Below are 23,886 nucleotides of genomic sequence, written 5' to 3'. Positions count from 1 at the left end.
TTGTTTTGATCCCAGATATCTGATCACCAAAGTCTTGGCTACATGAAGATGACTAAATGGTGTAGATGCAACATTAATTTGGATAAATAAATAAGAAAAACCTAACTCATGTAACTATTTCTGGCTCCTTTCATTGAATATGTAGCAACTTTCATGTGTATGAATGAGCCATTGTCACCTGGCCACGTCCCCAACCCCCTTTTATGGCGCTGAAGGGGATGTATCTGGATCGCGTTTCACCGTTGCGCTGTTAATCAAATTACCATGCGAATGCGATTTGAATACGCGCTAATGATGCTATTTAGAATGTGAATAGCGATCTTCGGGTGAGAGCGGTACTACACGCCCCCGATGCAGGTAAAACAAAGTAAGATGACATGGTTTACTTTTTTGCCGATTTAACCTAATTAAAAAAACTTTAATACTTCCGACAATGGACGTTTTGAAAAGAAGACAGATTACGGATTTAGCCAGCGTTTTTTTCATGATTATACATTAAGATTTCAGCGAGATATTTATAAACTGAAATAGACGCGAAAAGTACGCGAAAAGTACGCGATGTCGTCGACGACATACTCGACCCCAAAGAGTTAAAAGCATATAACTAAGATCGGTGGATCTCATGGGAATATGGTCGATTTCTGATCCCCTCAAATTAACGTGATCGAGGCCGATCGATCGGTGCGCCGATCGATCGGTGCACCCCTAGTTGGGTTGTATGTTCTTAGTAAGTAGTGAGGATATTATAGAAAATATCTCATGCCAGAAGGTCTGATTGTAATGCACTCCCAGAACATATGCATTGTTGTACCAAGTGCCTGATCTGGGCAATGAGTGCAATTAGGGCTTGAGAGTAGTTTCATCTTAAAAATTTTAGGAGAGTGGAGTATGCTCTGTGTATGAACTTATAGTGTGTAAGTTGATGTGTGAGATTTTAGCACTATTTAGGTTCCCCCCAGATATTCTCCCATAAAGGCTCTATACCAAGTGTGTTCAAATCCCTTTCCCACACCCTTTCTATAGCTAGGTCTTTGGAATGATGGTGAATTAAAGTATTATAAACTGTTACAGTCCCTGAGCACCATTTGGGTTCAGTCCACTTCTCCATGGGGTGCTCTGGAATCGGCTGACTCCAGAACACCCCATATACTTTCATCGCGGACCTCAGTCTTACACTCTAAAAACTGCTGGGTTAAAAACAACCCAATTTGGGTTATTTTGGTAACCCAGCGCTGGGTAAAAAAGGGACTAACCCAACGCTGGGTTATTTTGACCCAACAAGTTGGGTTACACGTTTAACCCAGCATGCTGGGTTGAGATTTTTAACCCAACTATTAGTTAAAAATGACTACACTGCTGGGTTGAATGTAACCCAAAATGGGTCAGAAATTTAATCTAGAAACTTTGGTGATTAAAATTACTAAAATAAAAACAATTCTACAGCAATACATACTTCAGTAATGGAATTTTATTTATGACAAAACATGTAAAAAATGTGTCCCTATGAATTTAAGACATTTTTCCCATCTCCACCTCAGCATTAAGACAATTTCTATTAAAATGTATCAAACTGTATCACAGAAACACTGTGACTGAAGTCAGTAACAATGCATCAGACTGAAGTCAGACAAATTAACTTTAGAAAAACACAATTTGAAATATGAAAACTTTTCATAACATTTACATCATGCATAAACATAAAATCCTGAGATATACAGGAATCATCAGTAAGAATCAATTGCAATGTAATTGCAGAGTAGAGGAAAAATAAAAGTATGTAGAAGTAATAATGAAAAAGCATCTGACTGAAGTCAGAAAGATTAACTTTAAAATACAAATTTGTGCATAAACATTAACATATCCTGATATGCAATGTAGAAAAAAAAAATATGTAGAAGTAATAATGAAACGGCATCAAACTGACTGAAAAAACAAACAAAAAAATAACTTAAGAAAATACAAATTTAAGGTTAGGAAAAAATAGGAAAACATTTCCCATTAACAATTATGTGCAAACATCAATATATCCTGAGATATAAAGTGACTGAAGTCAAATTTACTTCCAAGAAAATATGTATTTAAAATATGAAAACATGTCAAACGTCCACTGCAGCAAGTAATGTACTTTGCTCAAATGCTGTGCCATTTATTATAGCAAAGGCTTGAAAGCAGTGGTTGTCTCCAAGCATGAGAACATAAGAAAATGCAATGGACTCTTCTGAACGAAGGTACTCAGCCATATTGGTCCCAACCTGAAAAAAGGAAAAATAAATAAAAAAGAAATGGTATAGATTCATTAAGAACTCAAAAATGTGTAAAAGTTAAATATCCTTAGAGCTACCTTCAGAACACCTAAAAAACCTTTAGGAGCATTAAAGACCATAACACACCAAGCTATCAGCATTAGTTAACCATGGCCTTAGCACTATGCTTAGAAAATGTCCGTTGAACATGCTTAGTTTCAAGCCTCCTTTTGCCTGAGCTGAGCTCAGACATTCCCGCCTGCATCAAACCATTTACAGGATTAAAGAAATTACATGTTCGTAGTAAATTAACATCGTTTGCTGTCGAATGTACAACTAAGTCAAACGAATTAAACGAAATGTACCTTACAAGCAGAGCGGGAAATTTATGTGGATGTGCTGACAAATCAAATTAGTTAAGTAAACTCCGCTATATCAAAACCGTATCTAACACAGTAAATCATTAATAATAAACAAAGTAGATTTAACATATACAAAAGTAATATTTAAAAATTTTACGTTATCCTTTCCAAGCTCCTTCCGATGACGATGTCACGCGCGCTTTCCCGTCCACTGAGCAAGAGATCGGCCGTCGCTTAGTCGTTAGGTAATCTCAGTTCAACTGACCGAAAGCCTAAAATTTGCGTGTATATATATTATACAGTAAAGCAAATGTTTTATTTATTATGAACATTGTTAAATACACACTGAATAACTTACGTTTCAGACAGAATTTCACTGGCTTCCCTCTAAAGACGGCGCAAAACTCCGTCAACTCTCGCTGATGTCCCTGGATGTTGACGTGACGTGCGTGCTCTCTTTCACGTCCGCGTTCCCAACCCAGCACTGCTGGGTTATAGATCAAGACCGATTTTCAACCCAAATTGGGTTAAATCAACCCAACTTTGTTACCCAGCAGTCTCAACCCAGCATTTGGGTTAAAAAAACAACCCAGCGTTTTTTAGAGTGTAGGTAGAGGAAGTATGAAGTATCAGACAGATTGAAATCAGTTTTTATGTCTCGAAACTATAACGACAATTGGGGAAATTGTCTTTACGCCTCCCTCAACTTTCTCTTTGTAGAGTAAGCTGTCCATGGAGGGCAGCCACCTGTTGGGGCGCCCAGGGAGCTGGGGGTTAAGGGCCTTGCTCAAGGACCTGCAGACGTGCTGAGGCTGGGTTTGAACCAATGAAACAAGTGCATGGCAGTATTATCTAATAAGTCACCGCAAACATAGACTCATTTATGGGCCCATGCAGAGAATGAATGACTGAAGATAATTCTTTCATAATGGAGATGTTTTATGAAATATTCTTGTTACACCCAGTAATTTTCCAGACATTAAGAGAGTTAACTATGATACTCCCATAAGAGCTGAATGGTTTTACGACCTATGCCAGTATAGGGCTGGTCCTCTGACCGGTGTGGTTTTACAGGTTCTGCCTCGAGAAGCCTGCTGTCTCCATACCTGCAGTGGTCTAATTTGGAAGGCATAGTAGTAAAAGTTTAAATTTGGGGCCGCCAGGCCTTCAGTCACCTTGCTGCTTTGTAAAGCTGCAAGTTTAATTCTAGGACGTTTTTCTCCCCGAATGATTTGTGAAATGATGGAATGCATTTCAGATATGTATTTTGGAGGGGGGAGCAAGGGGAATCATAAAGAATGAAAAATTTATACGAGGCAAAATGTTCATTTTAATAGTTGAGCCTTGCATGCCGACTTGAAGAGAGTCCTGTCTTTTTAGGTCATGTGCTGTTTTCTTTTCTACCCCATAAAAGTTTTCACTGTCTGTTCTATGGAGATTAGGATGAATTTCTATGCCAAGGTATGTAAAAGATGTACAGACCGGGATACCAGCTGGTAGATGGACCTTTTTAGCAGCTAAATTTAGAGGGAGAAGAGCAGATTTAGACCAGTTTGCTTTATATCCTGCCATATTATGAAAATTGTTAAATAAGGTTAAGAGGTGTGGCAGAGAGTCCCGAATATTAGAAAGAAAAAGAAGACAGTCGTCTGCATACAACCTGAGGTGCTGTCTACAGTGGTCAGTAGTAATAGGTGATTTCACATCACTTCCCTGATGGCTTGTGCCAGAGGTTCAAAAGACAAAGCAAATGGCAGAGGTGAGCATGGACAGCCTTGTCTTGTATCTCTATGTAAATTAAAGGCTGGTGAATGCAACGTATCAGTGAGGACACGAATCGGCATTTTTAAACCCTGGTTTAATCCTGGTTCTGCTGGCAGTAGGCTATCCTGCGAGGCAGAGGCTGCTTCTAGGCTCAAAGTTTCTAAGACGGCAATACACAAGAACTAAGTGAAGCAGGCGATAATGGCGATGACCAAAGACCAGCCAGATAGAGGGCAGAAGCAGCTTTCTAACGCCAGAGATGACTCAACTAATCTGGGGTGAGTTTCCCGAAGCGTTCTTAACGCTACGTCGTTCTTAAGTTCTGTGTTAAAAGATAGAACTAACGAACGACGTAGCCTTAAGAAGGCTTCGGGAAACTCACCCCTGATGGTTATCCCCATGAATCAGAAGATGACATCAAGTGACCTTCAAAAATAATGGGAAATATTAAGTGTAGGTAGGCAGTGCTTTGTAGGTGAAACAGCCTAGCAGCCACGCCGCATGAGAGTTACCTGGCCCTACAACGAGTTGGAGAACTGCTTTTGATTTATTCCTGTTTTGCGTGACGCACTTCTCCCTTAATTGCAATAAACAAGTGCCACCTGTTTGTCCTTCTTCACATTTTGTCGACGTGTCTTTCTGGCACCTGTAAAAAGTACAAAGGGGTATTTCCTGGACTAAAGTTGTGATGTAACATTTGCAGTAATACTGTCATTGAGATTAAGTAAATTATCTGAACAAAATGTGAATGATTTTGTCTATATATAACTAAGCTGTCATCAGTTGCATATGTTTGAGTATATGAGTACCTCTATATGTTTGAGTATATGAGTACCTCTATATGTTTGAGTATATGAGTACCTCTATATGTTTGAGTATATGAGTACCTCTATATGTTTGAGAAGATCTTATATTCCTATAAGGATCAGATGGCAGTTTTTGTTAGTCAGTGCTTGAGGCTGTTTGGTTGATATTGTAGTAGTGTCACTAAACCCAGGGTCCATACTAGCAGGGGGAATGGATTTCTTGAGAGTCTGGCTGCTGCAGCATGTCCCAACCAGCTCACTTGCTAGGAAAACTCGTCTGACAGGTCACCTGTTTACAGCTGCTTGAGGGAAGATCAGTGTCCATAAAACCGGCAGCAAGAGTAATATTTAACTACATGACTGCCAGGTTTCTAATGAAATTGAAAATGAAAGCAAGCTTTCAAAGGTGCATTTGTAATGCTTGAACAGACAATATCTTGAAGTGATTTCTTTAGTGGATTTTTTTTTTTAGTTAATAGTGGCTGCTTTAGAAAATTCTGTCTTTAGCATGCTAAGTTTGACTCCACAGACGAGTCGAAAAGAGATTTGAATATTAATAATCTGACATAGCAGATGGGAGTTTCTGCACCTATAGGCGACCTTGGTGCTCTGAGTCTGAACCTGGAGAAATGACCAGAGACCAGGAAGCTGTGATCTCAACACCAAGAATTTAGATGGAAGATATAAATGAAGTATATCCCCCTCCCCCCAAAACTGTTAAGGAAGGACAAACAGCACAAGATCAGGCAGGTTTTCATTTGTAAACTGCTGTCATCGCTGAAAACATGAAAGATTAGAAGTTTACCAATTGTCTTCTGCTAATATAGTGACGGCTAATTGGGTCAAATTGGAAAATCTTCCAATGAATTGACGTCACTTTAATCCAGTCAGCTGATAAAACCTCAAACTGTCATCTACCCAACACATGTTGTGATTACATATTTGTAATATGAAACTTTTTTGGTACCCCTTTCTCTCCAGAACTTGCACAGGGTTATACCATTGGGATAGCTTCTTAAATGCAGAGAGGCTGTTATTTGACCCAACATGGTTTCCGAAACCCTGTCGGATGACAGCTATGCAGTCTTTTTAAATGGGTGGAGCAGAGGCTCAAACATCAGGCTATTTAGTTTTCTCCTTGGCTTACGTTCACCAGATACCGATCTTGTTTTATTGTTTTATTAATATTAAAACCCATATTCCATCACATGGACATTACTATATAAACAAGAGTGCCCTTCCCTGTAGTAGAAACATGACAGCCATTAAAAACCATCATAATGGATCTAAAATGGTTTACATATATAACTAAAAATTGGCAGTAATTTGGTTGTTGGACAGCTTTTCTTACTGAACTGTATTTCACTGTTTTCTTATACAGGAGAATATGCACGGTCCTTTGTGACATCTGACATCTCTCTGCCCCCTAACCAGTGTGGCTGGGAGGTGGGAGGGGCCAGAACAATGTCTGTCCCTGAGCCCCCTATCCAGTCTCAGGACTCTGTCTGTCAGATACCGGACCGCAAACCGCGGCCCAGCATCCCGAAAAAGCCCGACTCTGAGAGCCTGCCGCCGGCCCAGTCGCCTAAAGAGGTCTCCAAGGTCGCGACCTCTGGGAATGTCAAGAACATCGTGAGCAAGTTCAACCGACAGCGCACCTTCGGAGATGAGCAGCCTACAGAGGGTGGGATGGACCCTCCGCGTAAGCCCAAGAGGGCCCCAACTGTCAGGCCTAAGCCCAGAGTTCGCAGCCGGTCCGCGCGTGCGAGCCAGACACCCCCACTGCCCGCCAGGAGGAGCCGCATCTTCCAGAAGAGCTCTCCAGAGGCTCCGGTGGAAGCTCAGGTGACAGAGCCCCCTGCCAAACAGCATGAAGGCCGGCAAGGTAGGTCTCTGACACGCCCTTCCAGCTTAACTTTGGCCACATTAGTCATGGCTTTCAGCTCAGGCAGACAGGTGCATGGATTTTGTTCTGTTCACCTGAGCCAGTTAATCGAGTTTGAAGGAGAAGGCGTTACTAGCATTAATGGAATCTCTATCCAGCAGCGTTACTCTGCATGGTAAAGAGCACATGCTCTTAATTGTGTTTACAAATGCTACAGTAAAAAAAACCCATCCATTGATAAAAGAATTGTCGGGTAGCTATCTCAGACAGCACAATACTGCCTCTGTTAACACGTTTTTTGGACCTTTGAGCTTGGAAAATTACTCCTGGCCTATTTACGTGGCTGTATGCGCACGGCACAGTTGATAGGCCCACGGCAAACTGTCACCCCTTTCCTAGGCCGTGAGTTGAAGGAGTGGTATGTAAACACACTTCAGCTTTTCAGGTGATATATTACTACCAAGCAGGAACCAGTGCTGTCAGCCCACTTTTGATTAAAAACTGCACAACGCTGTTATCGAGGTAATGGAGGGTCTCACTATAAATGATGTTTTGGCGGGACGTTAATGGGCAAGAGGCTCATGTTAGTCTGAGGAAAAGGCCCCAGCTGTTGTACCTTTGAGTAAAGACCTTGAGATGAGGTTCTCTGGTAAAATATGCAGCAACATAAATGGGTAAAACTGTGAGTGAAAGGAACATGTTATTTGTAGAGCAGTGATTATCTATCACTGGTCCATGGCCTTGTAGCAGGGAAATGCAGTTTGGTCCATAACGGGTGTGAACCCAATCGCCACCTGGGCGAATCCCCCAGTGAACAAAATTTACCGAGGGGATAGGGCTGGGTGATATAAACGATATATCGACATATCGTCAGAGGAAGCGTTAAGCATGGGTGATTAAAGTGACAGCTCAGCAACTACATCATCTTTCACAAAGGAGATATTGTGTATAAACAAGGGGAAGAGATGCCATTGGTACTTCTTGCACTTTAAATTTCGACACACAACAGACTGGTGATGTGTACTGGGAAATACTGTGTTTATTTCACCCTTTGAAGCATTGTCATCCAGTAGAACATACAGAATGCAAGTGCTTACAGTCACAAACACCAGCAATTGGAGTTTCTGCCTGCAGTCTAAAGAAATACAAGGACAAATTGTCATACAGTAATATCCCGATATAGTGGACTCGCTTATAACAGAATATCGTTTATAATGGACGAGGTCTGCCGGTCCCGGCCGTGTGCCTTTACGAACATGCAGAAAAAGCATTGGATATAGCAGACTTGCAAATAACAGAATTTCTCTTATAACAGACAAAGAATTTGGTCCCCAGGGCCGCTTTTAGCTGTAGTTTAGTTCAATTATAACGGACATGCAGCTCCGCCTACAAGGCGCGTGGCGTGCTGGTGATATCCAGCGCAGATACGTAGTCGGGATTATTAATAGTCACGCATATGATCTGAGAACAATTCCGAGGCAATTTTAAGCAAAAATGGAGCCTTGACCTGAATGGGAGGGGGATCCCTCAGGGTCGGCATTATTTGGTGAGGGGGGGCCCATCCCACTGTCCCCCCATCACCCACATGATAAATGCCGTGTGGTTAGAAAGGTTGAGAAATCCTCTTGTAGAGCATAGAGCATTCTAACCTGGATCCTGGAACAGCATCTTTATTCAAGTTAGGGCTGTAAGCAGGAACTTTTTATTGGTATTATGTTGTCTCCAAATATTTCCATGTGAGGTATTTACTTACTTGAAGATATGTAGACAGCCATAAACATTTAAAAACACAGGAGAGATGATAAATAGTGACTCTCAGCCTGGTTCTGAGGGACCACCCAGACGGTCCATGATTTTGCTCCCTCTCAACTACCTGCCAGACAGTCCACATTTTTGCTCCCTCCCAGGTCCCTACTGGGGAAGGGAGCAAAAACATGGGCCATCTGCGATTCAGTTTGAAAAACACTGATTTGAACAACTACAAAACACTAAGTCGACTGTTCAGTTTCTGTGGGTCAGGCTTTAACCAGAAGATGCTGATTCTGCTGTATGACTGGAAGCCATGAAATACTAATGGGCTTCTTTAAAATGTCAGACTCAAGGATGGTGTCTTCTGGATGAAATTGAGGTGGGGTGTTAATGCACAGAAAAGCACAGAAGGATGCGAACAAAGCAAAGCTGACAAATTGCTATCAGAGAGAGTTACATCCCCAGGTAATCGGGCGTGGGCCACACGGAAAGGTCACTCTTTTATCAGTGCTTTCCTCTGGGAGAGGAAGATGACAGGGTGATTCCAAACAGGATGACAGACTGCTGCATTTCTCCCCTGCCGAAATGTGCAACCTCTGCCAAGGCCTTGCAGAAACAGGGCTCAAAAGATCTGAAAAGTATGTTTTGTTGGAGTAACATGATACGGCTCCTAGAAGCATATTCACTGAATCTTGGGATAGAGCCTAGCAGTAGTTTAGAATAAAAAATAAAACCGTCCATCATGTCAATTAGCAGACACTTTTGTTAAAAGCAACATATGTTTGAGAGAGCAGAGTGGTTTTAATGCAGAATATTACAAGTATTATTACAGTGGTGCCTTGACTTACGAGTGTAATTCGTTCTGTGACAGAGCTCGTAACTCAAATTACTCGTATGTCAAATAAATTTTTGAAATGCCATCAATCAGTTCCGGACCCCCCAAATACACCGCATTTTATGTAAATAGCTTGTGCCTTCTCGAAGATTATAGCCTCCGTCACGGTATCTCCTGCGAGTTGTTTCTCCGTCAACCACACCATCAGCTGCTTCTCCATATTTTCATGGATAGATGTCCGCTGTTTAGAAAATATTTTAACGCCCTTGGCTAGCGTTACAGCCTTTATCGACTCCCTCTGCTTCAGTAAGGTGCAGATTGTAGAAGTGCCACGCTTGTACTGCTTCGCCAAGTCGACTACATGCACACCTTGGTCGGTCATGTTTTTTGATTAATTTTTCTTTAATTCAATGCACATCATCCGCTTCTTCTCAGCACTGTCCTTCGCACTCACTTTCTTCGGACACATGGCTAGAAAAACGAAGTTTTGCAAAATAACTGCAAGCACAAATGCGAGCACAACACTGATGGTTCCACTGCAAGCTAACTGCTTAAAGTGAACGAGTGAGACACGGGATGCTGGGCGGATGTTTCGCCGTTCACTGCACCAACTAGCGGTGGGGTATCTGAAGCTGGCTCGTAACCCGAATTTTTCCTCTCAACTCAAAGCAAATCGGCTGAGAGATGGCTCGTATCTCGAAAAACTCGTTGGTTGGGACACTCGTAAGTCAAGGTACCACTGTACAAGTTTTTGATTTAAGCCAAGTACAACATTGCTCTCATCTTTTGAAAACACGTAAATCATCAACAAATTCCATTCATAACAAAAGTCCAATCTTAAACAAGGCAGTAAACTACCTTAAGCCCCCTCCCCCCACTTCGTCATGAAGAGATCTGCTGAGTAAGCTATAATTATGTACTACATTACTGTAGTGTAACTTTTAAGTCCACCAAGCCAGGTTCTTAGCAATGAAGAAGATTTTAGTGAAGCTTGATGGTGAAGCTGGATGGCTGTTACTCACTGTTAGCAGAGGATGTTCTTCACCTGAGGGGTGTAAGCCTTCCCTTAGGAAAAACTCCCACAGACACATTTTTGGGTTATGATGGTTTGTGTTTTATATATTATTTCAAGCCTTTGGGGGCATCTATTTATAGAGCTTGCAGCTCCTAGTTTACCTGTTTATACAGATTCTTACCAAAGCAGTTGAGGAAATAATATATATATATATTTTTTTTTTTTTACTTCTCTCAGCCCCAGAAGGCAAGGAGGTGGAGTCTCCAGTGGCTGGCACAGTGACGGAGGAAGTGGAGCCAAGTCTGGAGATGCCCAGTAGTCCAGCTTGTAGTAAGGACTGCAGCTGCATTTGCCACCTAAAACGGCCCGGCATGAGGCTGGTATGGATACTGGAGGAGGAGGAAGATGAGGAGGATGAGGAAGATGAGGAGGAGGAGGAGGATGAAGAGGACAAGGAAGGGGAGGAAGTTGAGGAGGTGGAAAGTGAGTATGAGGAGATCATTCTTGAAAAGGGAGAGTCTGAAGGAAAGGAGAAGAAGGATGGAGAAGAGGGAGCTGAGGATGGGGACACAGCATCTGAAGCAGAGGAGAAGACGTGTGGGCCACAGCCTCTAGACAAAGCAAGCAAGCAGAAGTTCTGGCATACCTTGGGCTATGTGATTAAGAAGAAGAGCATTTCAGGTACCTCTGAACCAGGGGTCCAGGAGCCTTTATGTGTTAGTATCCCGAGCCTTACTGTGCCTGAGGAAGACAACATATACGAGGATGTTCTGGAGTCTATTCATGTGCAACCGAAAGTAAACCATCCAGGTCAAAGTCTTCCAAACCCCAAGACCCACCCAGAACCTCTGGAGGCAGAGAACGACCCCGTGCCACCCATTCCTCCCCGTGTGCCCCTCGTTCATGACAAGGCCAGTAACCACCGCCCTGTGCCTGGTGGCATCTTACTGCCGCAGCTGTTCCCAGACGATCGTCGGAATTTGCGTCCAGTATCTCCCGTGGACCGGAGCCAAAGTGGCAGCCAGGCCCTCCGGCCACAAGCCCAGACCAGCCCCCTCCTGCCCCTCCGAAGGTTTAAGGAACCAGCACCTCGATCCAGCCCAGATGGCAGCAGCTTTAACTCTCTGTCTGCCCAGTCTGTCGCGCAGCTTGACAGTGAGTATAGTCTCTTGAATCATTCTTGAATGTCTTTTCTTCCCTCAACATGGCTGTGCATTCTTCAGCTTCGTACTGTTCTTCCTTGAATATTGATGGATTTCTGTGTCTGCATCTTTCTCTTCCTCAGATAAAGAGGAGAGACCAGAGGAAGAGGAAGTGGACAGTAAACAGGAATGGTAAGCTTATCTTTGCTTCTCCACTTTCCTTCTTCTAAAGCTACATTTCTAGCACATTCCATTTCATCGATCACTTATTTTTCCACATCTCCCTTTAAATTTTTATACAGACTGTTCAGTGCTTACACACAAAAGTTAATGCTTTTCTAAAGCTGCATCTCTTTTTTTTAAATAGACTAATTATCCTACAATTACCTGTGATACAAAGTATGCTAGACTATGCTCCAAACACAGTCCAATGAAGCACACTCATTACTTAGGGCACACAGCAGAAAGACCTTTTTCAGAGCACTCACGCATGCCCATATTGTCACATACTAAAAGAAAGTGACTTGTCAGTTCACTAGAATCATTGATGGGCCAATGGGCTTACAGAGAAACAGTGCACCACAAACTTCACATAGACATGAGCGTCAGATTTTAACCCAGAACCCCAATGATCCAGTAAGTTCCCCATGAGTTTTGTGGCTGTCGGTCTCTTCTCTTCTCTCTCAGAAACACAATCTCACTCCCCTTTTAAACTCAAGATATTTTTGGTACAGAGAAGCTGCTTTGAATTTCCTCGTCATGTTTAATTGCCCTCATAACTGCTTCTCTCCCAGGTCAAAGTTGGCTCTTTCTCGCAAGATGTCTGAAGACTGGAATTCGCAGTTACAAGATGGTAAGGAGAGAGTGACACAGTAACCAGCACAATCTTTAAAACGGGCCACAACCCCAAAACAGGGCGGGTGTAGAACACAATGGATTGCAATGAGAGGGAAATTTGATGAAGTGGGTTCAAAAATTGGTAACAATTCTAAGATGTCTAATCTCTTCAAAACATTATATGAAAGCAGGAATTTAAGAAACCTGAACATGAAACTAAATATCATATATTTTTGTTGTTTGAGATCACGTTTAGGGAGATTTTGGCATTGTACTGTGATTCGTGATTGACAGTTATCCTCTTGTTTTGAGGTTCGCGAATCATTGAAAGAGCTTTTTTTTGTTGCAGAAACAATGGAATCAGAGGTCTACACGTTATACGCGGCCAATGTTCTTGTTCTATTAGCCTTCTTATTGCTGCTGAGAGTATGTCAGCGCTGTTGATCTTGTAGCCCTTCACCTTTGAAAACTCATCGCCTCCCTTTCTGTCTGTCCTCAGAACCGCTGTACCAAACGTACCGCGCCACCGTCATCACCAAGGAGATCCGTCGGCAGACCGTTTGCCGCAACATCAGTAAGACGAGTGCGGATTACGTCATGGAATGGGGAGTCCACAACAATGAATCCAAGGCTGCTGGCCAGAATACCTTGTGGCAAAACCTGCCAAGTGTGAAGTCGAGTGGCATCCTGAAGACTCTCAGCACGGCAGAATGCAAGTATCAGGAGGTGAGTGACCATATCCTGAGGGAGAACTCCAGGTGTGAGGGGGCAAAGAGAAGGTGGCTTTGCAAGGGACCACAGAACAGAACCACATGACTCGGGGATGGGAAAGAAGGGTTAAAGACTTTGATTAGGGGAAGGAAGACTGCTCCTACACAGCAGTGAAAGGGATTGAACCAAAAGACAGCTGGCTCAGCTTAAGCACAGGAAAAACACAAACAGAGCATGGAATTGAGCACTGCATCTTGGGAAATGCTACAGCAAGAGCACTGTGTGTATTCTGGGTGGGGGGCAAGAAAAAGAGCCAAGAAAAATATGGAAAAAAAAAAAAAGAACTTAAGCGAAGTGACTGTCTATACTATCTTACAGGAAGTTACGCTCATTTAAATACAGGATGACGAAATGACTCCATCTGTGCTGGAGCTGGCATGTGACGGGAACCTTGTCTTGTATATATCTGTAGATGGTAAAGAGATACATGTGGCTTGGAAACCCGTGTGATTACCATGTGCTGTCAACCACTGCCTAATGGGAACTTAAAATCCACAGGGAAGTGCATTAAACCAAGCGGTGATCGACCCAGTAATCTCTCTTGTTGTGGGTTTTGAAGCCTCACTACTTGTAGCACAAATGCTCAACCAGACTCTCATGCCTCTCAGAGCGTGTTTGAGGTACTGACGTCAGAGGCCTCGTATCTGCGATCCCTGCAAGTGCTCACCGACCACTTCCTGGAGTCGCGTGACCTGGATGAGACACTCATCGTCCACGACAAGAAAACCCTCTTCTCCAATATCCTGCGTGTGAGAGAGGTCAGCGAAAGGTGAGAAAATTGAAGGGGAAGTAGGAGATGGAGGTGAGAATTTGAGAGAAATGAAGCTGGCAGGAAGGTTCATGGTCATAAACCTTTCAGGCATCTTCACATCTTTGGATAATTATCGGTTTTATCTGGTTTTCTCGAGGACGCAGGGTACTTACCCAGTTGAATATGGTTCCTTTTTATTTCCTGGAGATAACACTCAAGACAGTGGTTTTCAATGCCACTCCTGGTGTCCCCCCTGCCAGAATCAGGCTTATATGGTCCTTAATAGGCTAATAGCGAATGTGGCAGGTTGAAAACAGTGTGGGCTGGAATGAAAACATTCTGCCGGGGGGAGCAGAAACAGGAACAGGATGGAGAACTAATGACTTAAGAGAAGACAAAAATCACCACTACGAATAAAACGGCTCCAAGACAATTACGACTTCTTTCTATGCTAGCTAGTTGTTTACATTGAACTTCCCTCCTCAGTAGTGTTCGATTTAATGTGCACAGGTTTCTGAAGGACCTAGAAGATCGGATGAATGAGTCTCTGGTGATCTCGGACATCTGTGACATCATCCACTATCATGCTCAGCACAACTTCCCTGCCTATATTGACTACGTCCGAAACCAGATCTACCAAGAAAAAACCTACAGCAACCTTATGTGAGAATGCATGCGATGATGCTTTAATCCAAAGTGATTTACAGTAGAGGGCAGGGTTATAATTTATGTGCACATGTGGGATTTGAACCAACGGCCTGTGCTTGATATAAAGGAGTAATTCTGAAAACTCTGATTCCCTCTGACCAATACATGACATCTTCTGCTAGGGATAACCAAAGTCTAGCGTTTTTCCCCGATTCTCGAGAGAGTAATTGAGTTAAAACATATTAAATCAACTGCTAGCCATATTCTCCATCAAAACAGAAAAGGAAATTTGAATAGTTTAAAGTTGACTGGACATACACTTGACCTGTCGAACGCTGGGTAAACGCTCAGTGCAGTAATGGCTCTGTTTGTTGGTTCAGGCAGACGAATGCGCAGTTTGCAGCTATAGTCACTCGGCTGCAGGAGCTGCCCCAGTGCCAGAGGCTGCCACTTATGTCCTTCCTGCTACTGCCCTTCCAGCGGATCACCAGACTAAAGATGCTGATTGAGGTGAGGCCATGTAACATGACTGATTACCATTCAGCCTGTGACTATTGCTGTACCTCCAGTCAGTTACATAAGTATGCAATGCTTGCTTCATGAATGATATTACTGAGTTTTCTGTCATCAGAATATTCTGAAGAGGACCAAAGAGGGAACTAAAGAGGAATTATCAGCTTCCAAAGCTCTCAACTCAGTATCTAAGGTGAGGTCCTAACATTGTCGTCAGTACGCTACAAAGCCGAAATTGCCTTCTAACCCATTGTCTCCTGTACATCAGAGGATATCCTGCTCTGTTGATGCAAGAAAGGAAACTTGTGTAGAAAAGAATGGGGACTGAATTCCTGACATGATAGGACAGAGGACAATGCAGTTATTTCCTTAGTAAAAGCTTGAAAAACAACTCAGGCCTGTAGTTTTTTTAAGCATCCATTAAGTTTTTTTGTATTTCAAAAGGTGGTGTTCTTGGCTGAGCAACAACATGAAAGCTGTATGACTCTGTACACAGGTCCTAACATTTAAGAATAGGCAAGGAAGTAGATGAAGCTGTCAGTAATTTGGATCGTGAAGCAAATCCATTGATGCCATTCTTACTGTTGTCAATAATTGACAACTGACCCCCCCCCCCCCCTCATCCACCATAGATCATAGAAGCTTGTAATACTGAGGTGGGGAAAATGAAGCAGGTGGAGGAACTCATCCATTTTTCTAAAATATTGGAGTTTGAAAAAATCAAGGTAAGTGAATATTTCCAATCTAGTGTGCTCACAGGGAAAATATTTAATGTCTAGCACAGGACAAGTCCAGGATAAACACAACTTTGTGTAATTGTGTTTATGCTGAAGGCTATACCCATCATCTCACAAAATCGATTCCTGGAAAAGAATGGAGAGCTTCAGGAGATAGCCAAGGGAAGCACCCTGTTTAGTCTCCGACCCAAATTCACCCCCACCTCCCTCTTTCTCTTCAATGATCTCCTCATCATTGCCATTAAAAAGAGGTGAGTCAGTGATAACCCCATTAGCCCACTGGTATCCTGTATGGACATGGTCGTGCAAGAAGATACTATAAAAAATATTCCGCTCTGACCCCCCAGCTCAGAACGTCATGTTGTGATGGACCATGCCCACCGATCGCTGGTCCAGGTGCAGCCTGTAACTGAGTCCCCTGCTGGCCTCAACTTGGAGAACTGCTTTTCCCTGACCCTCCTAGAGAACCACCAGGGTCGCATGTATGAGCGTTTGTTTAAAGCGCCCTCCCAGTAAGTGTTTCCTGCAGAACCCCCACCTGTGCATCCTTAACCACTTCATAGCACCGTCTTTCCAACTTCATTGATGTCACTGCAGTACAGACATACACGTTATCGCAGGCATACTGGAAACTGGTGGTGGTTCCTGTGTGGTGACGCATTCACTTCACATGCACAGGTCTGACATGCACAGGTGGCTTGCTGCCTTCCCTGACCCTGAGAACATGGAGCGAGAGACAAATGAGGTGGTCTACAAGGACTGGGGTGAGCCATTTGCCCCAACCACTACACTTACATGCAGTCTTCTGGATCTAAGCATGCCAGACTTGTCAAAAAGCACTTTTTTGTGGCAGGCTGTTCCATTGGTAATACACTCTTCCCTTGTCTCTTTTCTTGCACATTTGTGTTTGGATTATCAGACTGTCCACAAGTACACTGTATAGAGCAGTATGTTGCCCAGCAATCAGATGAACTCAACTTGGAGCCTACTGACATCATTAATGTTCTTCGCAAAACCAATGAAGGTAAGATACCACATTTGAATAGTTATCAGAAACAACTTTGTGGGAATGTCAGGATGTGCAGGAAACCTGTTTCCTTAATTGTAGTTCCATTAAAAACCCACCTTAATTCTTCTTCCACCCTATTCACCCACAATCCTTTTTGACTTCCCCCTTTGCCTCCGTACTTCCTGTCCTCCTGCTCCAGGCTGGTATGAGGGCATCAGGCTGTCAGATGGACAGAAGGGATGGTTCCCTGTGAGTTGTGTGCAGGAGATCACCAACGAACATGTCCGAAGACGAAACCTCCGTGAGCGGTTTCGCCTTATCCAGGCTGCAGATGCTATGACAAAAGCACGGACTGGGCCTTAGCAACACCGGACTGCAACAATGGGCTAACCGGAATGGATCCTACACGCCTCAGTCCAGATTTGGATTCTATGAAAGGAACTATTTTAAGCTTCTGTAGTACTAAACAAGTATAGTCAAATCCACCCCAAGTTGTCTACTGGGAAGTGGAATTAATGAACTAAGGTTCAACTTCCTGCTGAATAGTTCAGGTTATTATAAGCAAACACAACAATACAGATACTCTTTGCCTCATTCCACCAATGGCTTCCAGAGACCAGTAAGAGGTTCCTAGTAAAAACCAATAGCCACAGTTCGAAAACAGGTGTCAGTCTCACAAGGCCAAAGCAGAACTATTAAGGTGCTACTGTTGAAATACCAAAAATACATAGCAAACATTCCAGGAGAATCTTCACATGTGAGGCATCTAAACTAACCAGGCAAGCAGGTAAAGCATTGGCAAAAAATGTTTTAACTGTGACAACAGTGCTGATGAAGAAATCAGGACTAGTAGTTACTGAATGAACAGATTTTAATGCCAGTATTTAACTGAAGTGGCAAGGAGAATTACCACATGAACTGGGTTGTTTCAACAAAAACGTTAAATTTTTTTATTTTTTTTTAAATGAGGGATGAAAAACTTTGCACATTTTGGTCAATATTCTCTATGAACAGCAAACCATGTTTTAAAAGTATCCATATTTTTTAAAAACCTGTTCAAGTTTAAATAAAAAAATAAACCTAAAACAGAACCAGTGAAAATACGAGTAACTGTATTTGTATAGAACATTTTAAATGACGCGTACACTGAAAAAATAGCATGCAGAACTTTACTCTTCTACTTCAAACACCTCTAGGTGGGTGGAAGACCTTGTGGTTGTTGGGAAAGATGGAGCAGGGCAGACACAACAGCCCCCTCAGTCTCATCTCGCAGCCCCGTTCTCAGCCCTAACTGCTCCTCTTCCTGCTGCTTTTGAAGCCACTTGCTAGATTCTTCCAACCACTGAGAGCCCCCACAGTGCACAGTGCAATCATCCTGCGGGTCCGTTATCCCCGAATTCTCAGATTCTTCTTCGCCCCCACAAGCGGCCCTGTCCACTTGGCCAATCTCAGAATCTTCCACACTGTATGCTGAATTGACATCATCACTGTTGACGTGAAGTGACCCTAAGGACGTGTGTCCCAGGCCACTGGAGATGAACAAGCACTGATCCACAGTGTCTGCACTTCGGCTTTCACTGTCCCCTTGAGCTAGACTATGCGTCTCCTTTATTCCTACTTCCCCGTCATCCAGCGTAAGGAGAATATCAGCAGCCTCTAGTTCTGTGTCTGACCACTGTCCGGATTGCCCTTTCGATGTCATTGTCATCTGAGGTATGCAGTCAATGCTAGCATCATCTTCCTGATTGGCTGGCATGGCAGGGCTCCATCTCAGCTGGCAAGGCGTCTCATGATTTGGCTCGCTGATGGAATCGTGACGGAGCTTCAGGAGGTTAGTGATGGCTTGGTCCTCCTCAGCAGACAGCTGAATGACCTCCCTCCTCGGTCTCAGGGTAGGACCAAGTGTAGAAGTTTGGGGAGCACAGAGGTGGTCCCAGGCCCATACCTGGGAACCCAGGTCTCTGATTAGGCGGGGTTCTGTTCTAAAGGGATCTGCTCTGATTGGTGGGGTGATGCTGGCTGACATGATTGGTGCAGGGGTATTCAGTTGACAGCATTCAAAAACCTACAGTATGAAATTCAAGGAACATATTATATAAATACTGCTTACATCCGAGACCCATTATACAAATATACTCCTAATCTTTGTACCAATAAGTACAGTCAAGTATATGGTGATTCTACAAGAAATCAACATACGGTTCACCCACAAATATATTCCAATAGGTCAGACGTGACATATTTATTCCTGTACTTTACATAAAGGCTGACTATATGGGAGCATTTCAGGTTAATCTGTCCTCACAATCTCCGACATTCCATTCCTGTTGGATTATTACGTCAAATCCTGGAGCTATTTAGTGTACAGGAAGGCGAGATTCCTAGGGACCCATCAGGGATGGCAAACAGCATTTGGATGGGAAAGAAACAAAACTTAGACATGCGGGGGGGGAGCCTTGGTAGATTTCACCAACTAGGTCCCCAATGTCATATTTCGGAGCCCCTACAAAATGCTCCTCTAACGCGCCTGCAGACTTCAGTGATGGGGTAACAATTTTAACTGGGGACATAGTGTCAGGTTGGGACAGGCTTCAGTCAACACAGCAACCACAGTGAACTCTCTCCTGAGACAGTTATGCTTCTTCAAACACCCATAAAATTCCTCTTGATATTATAATCTTAGATGATATTTCATTTCACAAATCAATATGCATGTTTACTTCAACAAATTACAGACAAACTTAAAATCTGTACCCAATTCATGGTGTGAAGATCTACTCACCTCAAGCTGAGCCACATTGTTGGGGATTCGATGTCCTGGTGCCTGCAGAGGATCATTGTAGAAAAAGTCTGAGGGAATCATGGCCGGAGCTGAGGGGATCAGAAAGGAGACACGGGTGCAAGAAAAAAAAAAGGCTGGATTTACAGGATTTGAAAAGTTTTTCCATGGAAAAATAAAGGATAAAATCTGATAGTCACAATAAATGTAGATGTATCAAAATGACATTCTTTATACATGTAGCCTGTTACTTAATCACTGAATTTTACTAACGAACAGTTAATCGTACTGCTGCCACCTCCATGTTTACCACCCGGATATTATTCACATGAATTTACCTGGGAAGCTCCGGCTGCGAGCTCGCCAGCCGCACTGCATGGACCCGACAGCCATATAGAGGGAGACGAAAGACGGGTGCTGCAGGGTCCGCGAGGAGGCGTCAGGGAAGACAAGCGGCCGGGATCCCTGCCGAGAAGGATGGAGATACTGAAAGGCTGCAGCTCAACACCGAACACTCATTTTTAGAATATGCAATGAATTACTACTAAACACGTTAAGTTACTCGTAGTTCAAATACTCTTTACTGTAGTTTAAAGTACTTCTTTGCCCCTTTAACATATTGCATACCGTCTGCTCTGCCATTTGCCGGCTGTGGCTGGGCGCGGTGGCCTTCGCGGCAGTAAAGCTCTTCGGTAACCCTGCAAGCGAAGACCACAGAAAAACGCCAGAGATGAGAGTTAATTCGCAGAATGCTTTATGTACATCTTTTACAAACCACAAATCGGAGACGTACCTAAACTGTTTACTGTAAGCGAAAATGTAGACCTGGCTTTTTGTGCTGTTGGTTAAACTTGAAAGCCAATTAGACTGGGACGGACAGGGGAATTGTGGTAGAAATAACAAAATCTGGAATGGGAGAAAATTCGTTTTAAAAGACGTTTACATTTTTAAAAATATAAAATCGTATATTCAACTTGTTGAACCGATTTGAAAAATGCCATTTTTGCCTTACCCGTCAGTAAAACTTTTGTGACTGTTCCAAAAACTTAAGCGCCCATTGACTTGTACTTAAGACCTGTTTCAATAGACAATTTTTAGGAGATCTCAAAAACTTATAATATTTATATTGGTTTTTGGAAAGAAACGGTGCCCCGCAAGCAGCAGTTGAACAAACTGATTAAAGTAAAAAGTTAACGGAATTTGCTGCTATCCAGTAACTAGCAAGTAGACTCCAGCTGTTATAGGTTGGTTAATCATGCAGTTTCACTCCCAATTATGCACAGTCGATTGAGGGACTCAAAGCGCAAGTACAGTCATACCAGTGTTTTTATCCTTTCATTACCAACACTTGGTGGGAAAATCTTTAAACTATGCAAATTGTTTTGAGCTTTATAATAATGGCTTCTGATTTTCAACTTTGATTCGAAATGTTATAGCGATTTCATTGCCATGATATAATTTGGTCGGGAGTGTCAGGGAGCTGCAGTCAATTCGCAGGAGAGATGGGAAGTCTGTCATGTTCCTGGCCTGTTCTGCAGATTTTAAGAAAAGCCATTACCTTGCCCTGCATTTTACAGCCTTTGGGCATGACCAGGAGTGTAACTCTTACGACACTTCCAAGAAGTGAGATTTTAACACTGATTGGAAAAGCCTAGAAATCATATAACTAACATTAGATATTGCTAACTGCTCTGCAGCTCAGTGAATTATCATTACTGTAATACAGGACTCACTGGGAGCGGGAGTAGGGGTGGATACTTTAGGGTAGACATAGGTACAGAACTTTCTGGACCTTTAATCTTATTAGGTGAGTAAACATGTTTGTACAATTTCAACCTGGTATTAATTGGATGCTAAACATGCAATTTAATCCTTTAGTCTTGTCAAGTAGTTTAGTGTTACTAGAGTGGTGATGTGAAAAGGAACCAGTATGCCTCTCCTGTTGTAATATGATGTCAGATTCCATTAAGTGAGGTTATTAGTATGACACAGCTATCCTCAGGGTGTCGTACTTTGTAATTCACACTAAAACAGAGGTGTGTTCTAAACAATGGTTTGGCTATTTATGCACTGCAAAAATCAATCGACAATGATTTTTTTGTCATTCCTTGATCTGTCTTTCTCCACAGAATTTGTTTACAGCTGGTAGTGTCCTTAAAATAGTTTAGGTTAACTGCACTTCTGTCAGTCCTTATTTGGATTAAACCATCTGATTAAGCTATTTCAAAGTATAATTAATCAGTGCAGATATAGGCATGCACTCAGCTTAAGTCAGGGCTTCCCCACCTTGCTGCTGTACATCTGCCACCCTGCAGAGCTTAGGTGCAGCCCTAATTTAACACACCTGACATAGATAATCAGGCCTTTCAGTAGCATCTCAGTATTAGAGTCAGCTATGTTGAAGATATTACTGAAGGGCCTGATTATCTGTATCAGGTGTGTTAAATTAGGGCTGCACCTAAGCTCTGCATGGTGGCAGATGTACAGCAGCAAGGTGGGGCAGCCCTGGTATAAGTTTTGCCTTTGTAGCTTAGGTAGACATCACATGACCATGCAACATGTGATTGGCAGGTGATGTTCCTCAGTGTCAGATATCAACATGCTGTCATGTGTCCTGGGGATGATTGTAGACTGGATCATGTGATTAAGAGGCTTGTTTTCTGCTCCCCTTAGACGGGACCCCATCCTGAGCTCAAAATGGCAAAGATGCTAAGACCATAATACTAGCAACAGTTCTGTATTTATCCAACCGTCTCCCATTCCCCAGGTCAGTGGGGTTCCTGTAGAGGTAATCAAGGCAGCCATGTTAACTCATAGAGAGGCTGACAGTGGTAGACTTATGTATGGTTTGTAGTGCAAGTAATGTACAGACTTCAGCATGTAGAATTTCTCCATTGTAGTTTTTTTTGTCTAGGTTTTCTGTAGGTATATTTTATGTAGGTTTTTTGGGATTCTTTCATATTAGGACAGATATCTGGTTTTCTAGAAAGACATTGCATGTTTACTAATATGCATACTTGACTGTTGTTGTGTTCTCATGCATGTCATCTTCCATTGCTGAAGTACAGTTCAAGTACTCCAGGACAGAAGTATGCAGGACTGGAAAAATCCCCAGATGTTATTCCCGCCCCGCCTCACATGTCAAAGATGCATTGGTTGTGTCCCCGAGTTTGTTCCTGGGAGGCAAATTAGCAAAAATGCTCTGACCAAAAACACAAGTACAATCATTGCATTCTTGGTACTGAGAAACGGCATCCTGTCAGGGTCAGCAACCATCTGTCTGAGTCTTTTGTGTGGCTTCTCCCCGTTTGGCCAGCAGGTGTCACTGGCCATCCTGTCCTCCCCATTGTCAAACTCCTTAGTGTTTCCCCTTCTCCCCAGACTACCACATGGCTCGGTGAGCTGAGTGTGTGCGACCACTAAACCCCTCTGTCGTGTTCAAATCCCACCTCCTCTGTTTTATTTCTATAGATTTTGTTCCCTTGTGTTTCATTTGTATCAGTTTTCTATTTCCTGTGTTTTGTAACTTGTATTCGATTTTGTTTTTTTGCTTTGTGCCCATGGTTGTGTTTCTACCTGTCTTTGTTATTCTCCTAGTGTTAGATTCTGTTTCTTAGTTTCTCTGTTAAGTTTTAGTTCCTTGATTTAATTAGTTGTTTCACCTGTTGCCTGTTTTCTTGTGCCAGTCCGTGTGTGTTCTACCCTGATTGGTTGTTTCATTTCTCACGCCTGCTACATCATTACCCGGTTCAGTTTCAGTATTTATGTTCCCGCCTTAGTTCAGTTCCCTAGTGGGTCATTGTTGTATGCCATGTTTATCTGATTAGGTGTATTTCATGAGTGTTTCCAAATGTTAGATTTTACCCTGTGTTGGTTTTTTTTATTTGTACCTTGTTCCCTTCCTGCCTGCTTCTTGTTGCCCTGACCTTTTTGTAGTTAGTCTTTGTTTTTTCCCTTTTTAGTTTTGACCCCTTGTGGTCCATTGTTTTGTAGTCTTCCTAGTGTTTTCAGTTTTGTTAATAAACCCCACTGTTGCCTCA

At 42.8% G+C, this 23,886-nt stretch overlaps 2 protein-coding genes across 12 annotated transcripts in view; one reads left to right on the top strand and one right to left on the bottom strand.

The window, feature by feature from the left end:
- The window catches only part of arhgef15b (Rho guanine nucleotide exchange factor 15b), a 29,717-nt gene extending 5,831 nt beyond the window's left edge, over positions 1-23,886 (top strand). For 4 of the 11 annotated variants that reach the window (XM_023832522.2, XM_072717395.1, XM_023832523.2 and 1 more), the window contains 17 exons: positions 6,557-7,060; positions 10,897-11,814; positions 11,945-11,993; positions 12,596-12,654; positions 13,138-13,364; positions 14,018-14,178; positions 14,671-14,823; positions 15,189-15,318; positions 15,440-15,514; positions 15,954-16,046; positions 16,155-16,309; positions 16,406-16,570; positions 16,737-16,822; positions 16,978-17,082; positions 17,267-21,653; positions 22,520-22,613; positions 22,915-23,886. In XM_023832522.2, the coding sequence (XP_023688290.2) occupies positions 6,640-7,060; positions 10,897-11,814; positions 11,945-11,993; positions 12,596-12,654; positions 13,138-13,364; positions 14,018-14,178; positions 14,671-14,823; positions 15,189-15,318; positions 15,440-15,514; positions 15,954-16,046; positions 16,155-16,309; positions 16,406-16,570; positions 16,737-16,822; positions 16,978-17,082; positions 17,267-17,430 (2,961 nt within the window). In that variant the 5' untranslated portion in view covers positions 6,557-6,639 and the 3' untranslated portion in view covers positions 17,431-21,653; positions 22,520-22,613; positions 22,915-23,886. Of the gene's footprint in view, positions 1-6,556; positions 7,061-10,896; positions 11,815-11,944; positions 11,994-12,595; positions 12,655-13,137; positions 13,365-14,017; positions 14,179-14,670; positions 14,824-15,188; positions 15,319-15,439; positions 15,515-15,953; positions 16,047-16,154; positions 16,310-16,405; positions 16,571-16,736; positions 16,823-16,977; positions 17,083-17,266; positions 21,654-22,519; positions 22,614-22,909 lie in introns of all 11 variants that reach the window. The other 7 variants (XM_023832526.2, XM_023832525.2, XM_072717398.1 and 4 more) reach the window with 6 other exon arrangements.
- LOC111854513 (uncharacterized) lies at positions 17,921-20,752 on the bottom strand. The gene is made up of 5 exons (XM_023832527.2): positions 20,640-20,752; positions 20,474-20,544; positions 20,185-20,311; positions 19,850-19,938; positions 17,921-19,132 (listed from the first exon to the last, which is right to left on the bottom strand). The coding sequence occupies exons 2-5, from the start codon at positions 20,486-20,488 to the stop codon at positions 18,260-18,262; spliced, it is 1,104 nt and encodes a 367-aa protein (XP_023688295.2). The 5' UTR covers positions 20,489-20,544; positions 20,640-20,752; the 3' UTR covers positions 17,921-18,259.

The sequence above is a fragment of the Paramormyrops kingsleyae genome, chromosome 10, assembly GCF_048594095.1.
Source record: "Paramormyrops kingsleyae isolate MSU_618 chromosome 10, PKINGS_0.4, whole genome shotgun sequence".
NCBI lineage: Eukaryota > Metazoa > Chordata > Actinopteri > Osteoglossiformes > Mormyridae > Paramormyrops > Paramormyrops kingsleyae.
The sequence above is the reverse complement of the archived record's forward strand: the minus strand, read 5'-3'. Positions and strand labels throughout refer to the sequence as shown.

Excerpts from the sequence above, each read along its gene's own strand:
- LOC111854513 (XM_023832527.2), bottom strand. Across the intron at positions 19,939-20,184 it reads TCGCAGCCGGAGCTTCCCAG|CTCCGGCCATGATTCCCTCA; the intron begins GTAAATTCATGT and ends TGATCCCCTCAG. Across the intron at positions 19,133-19,849 it reads ACAATGTGGCTCAGCTTGAG|GTTTTTGAATGCTGTCAACT; the intron begins GTGAGTAGATCT and ends TTCATACTGTAG.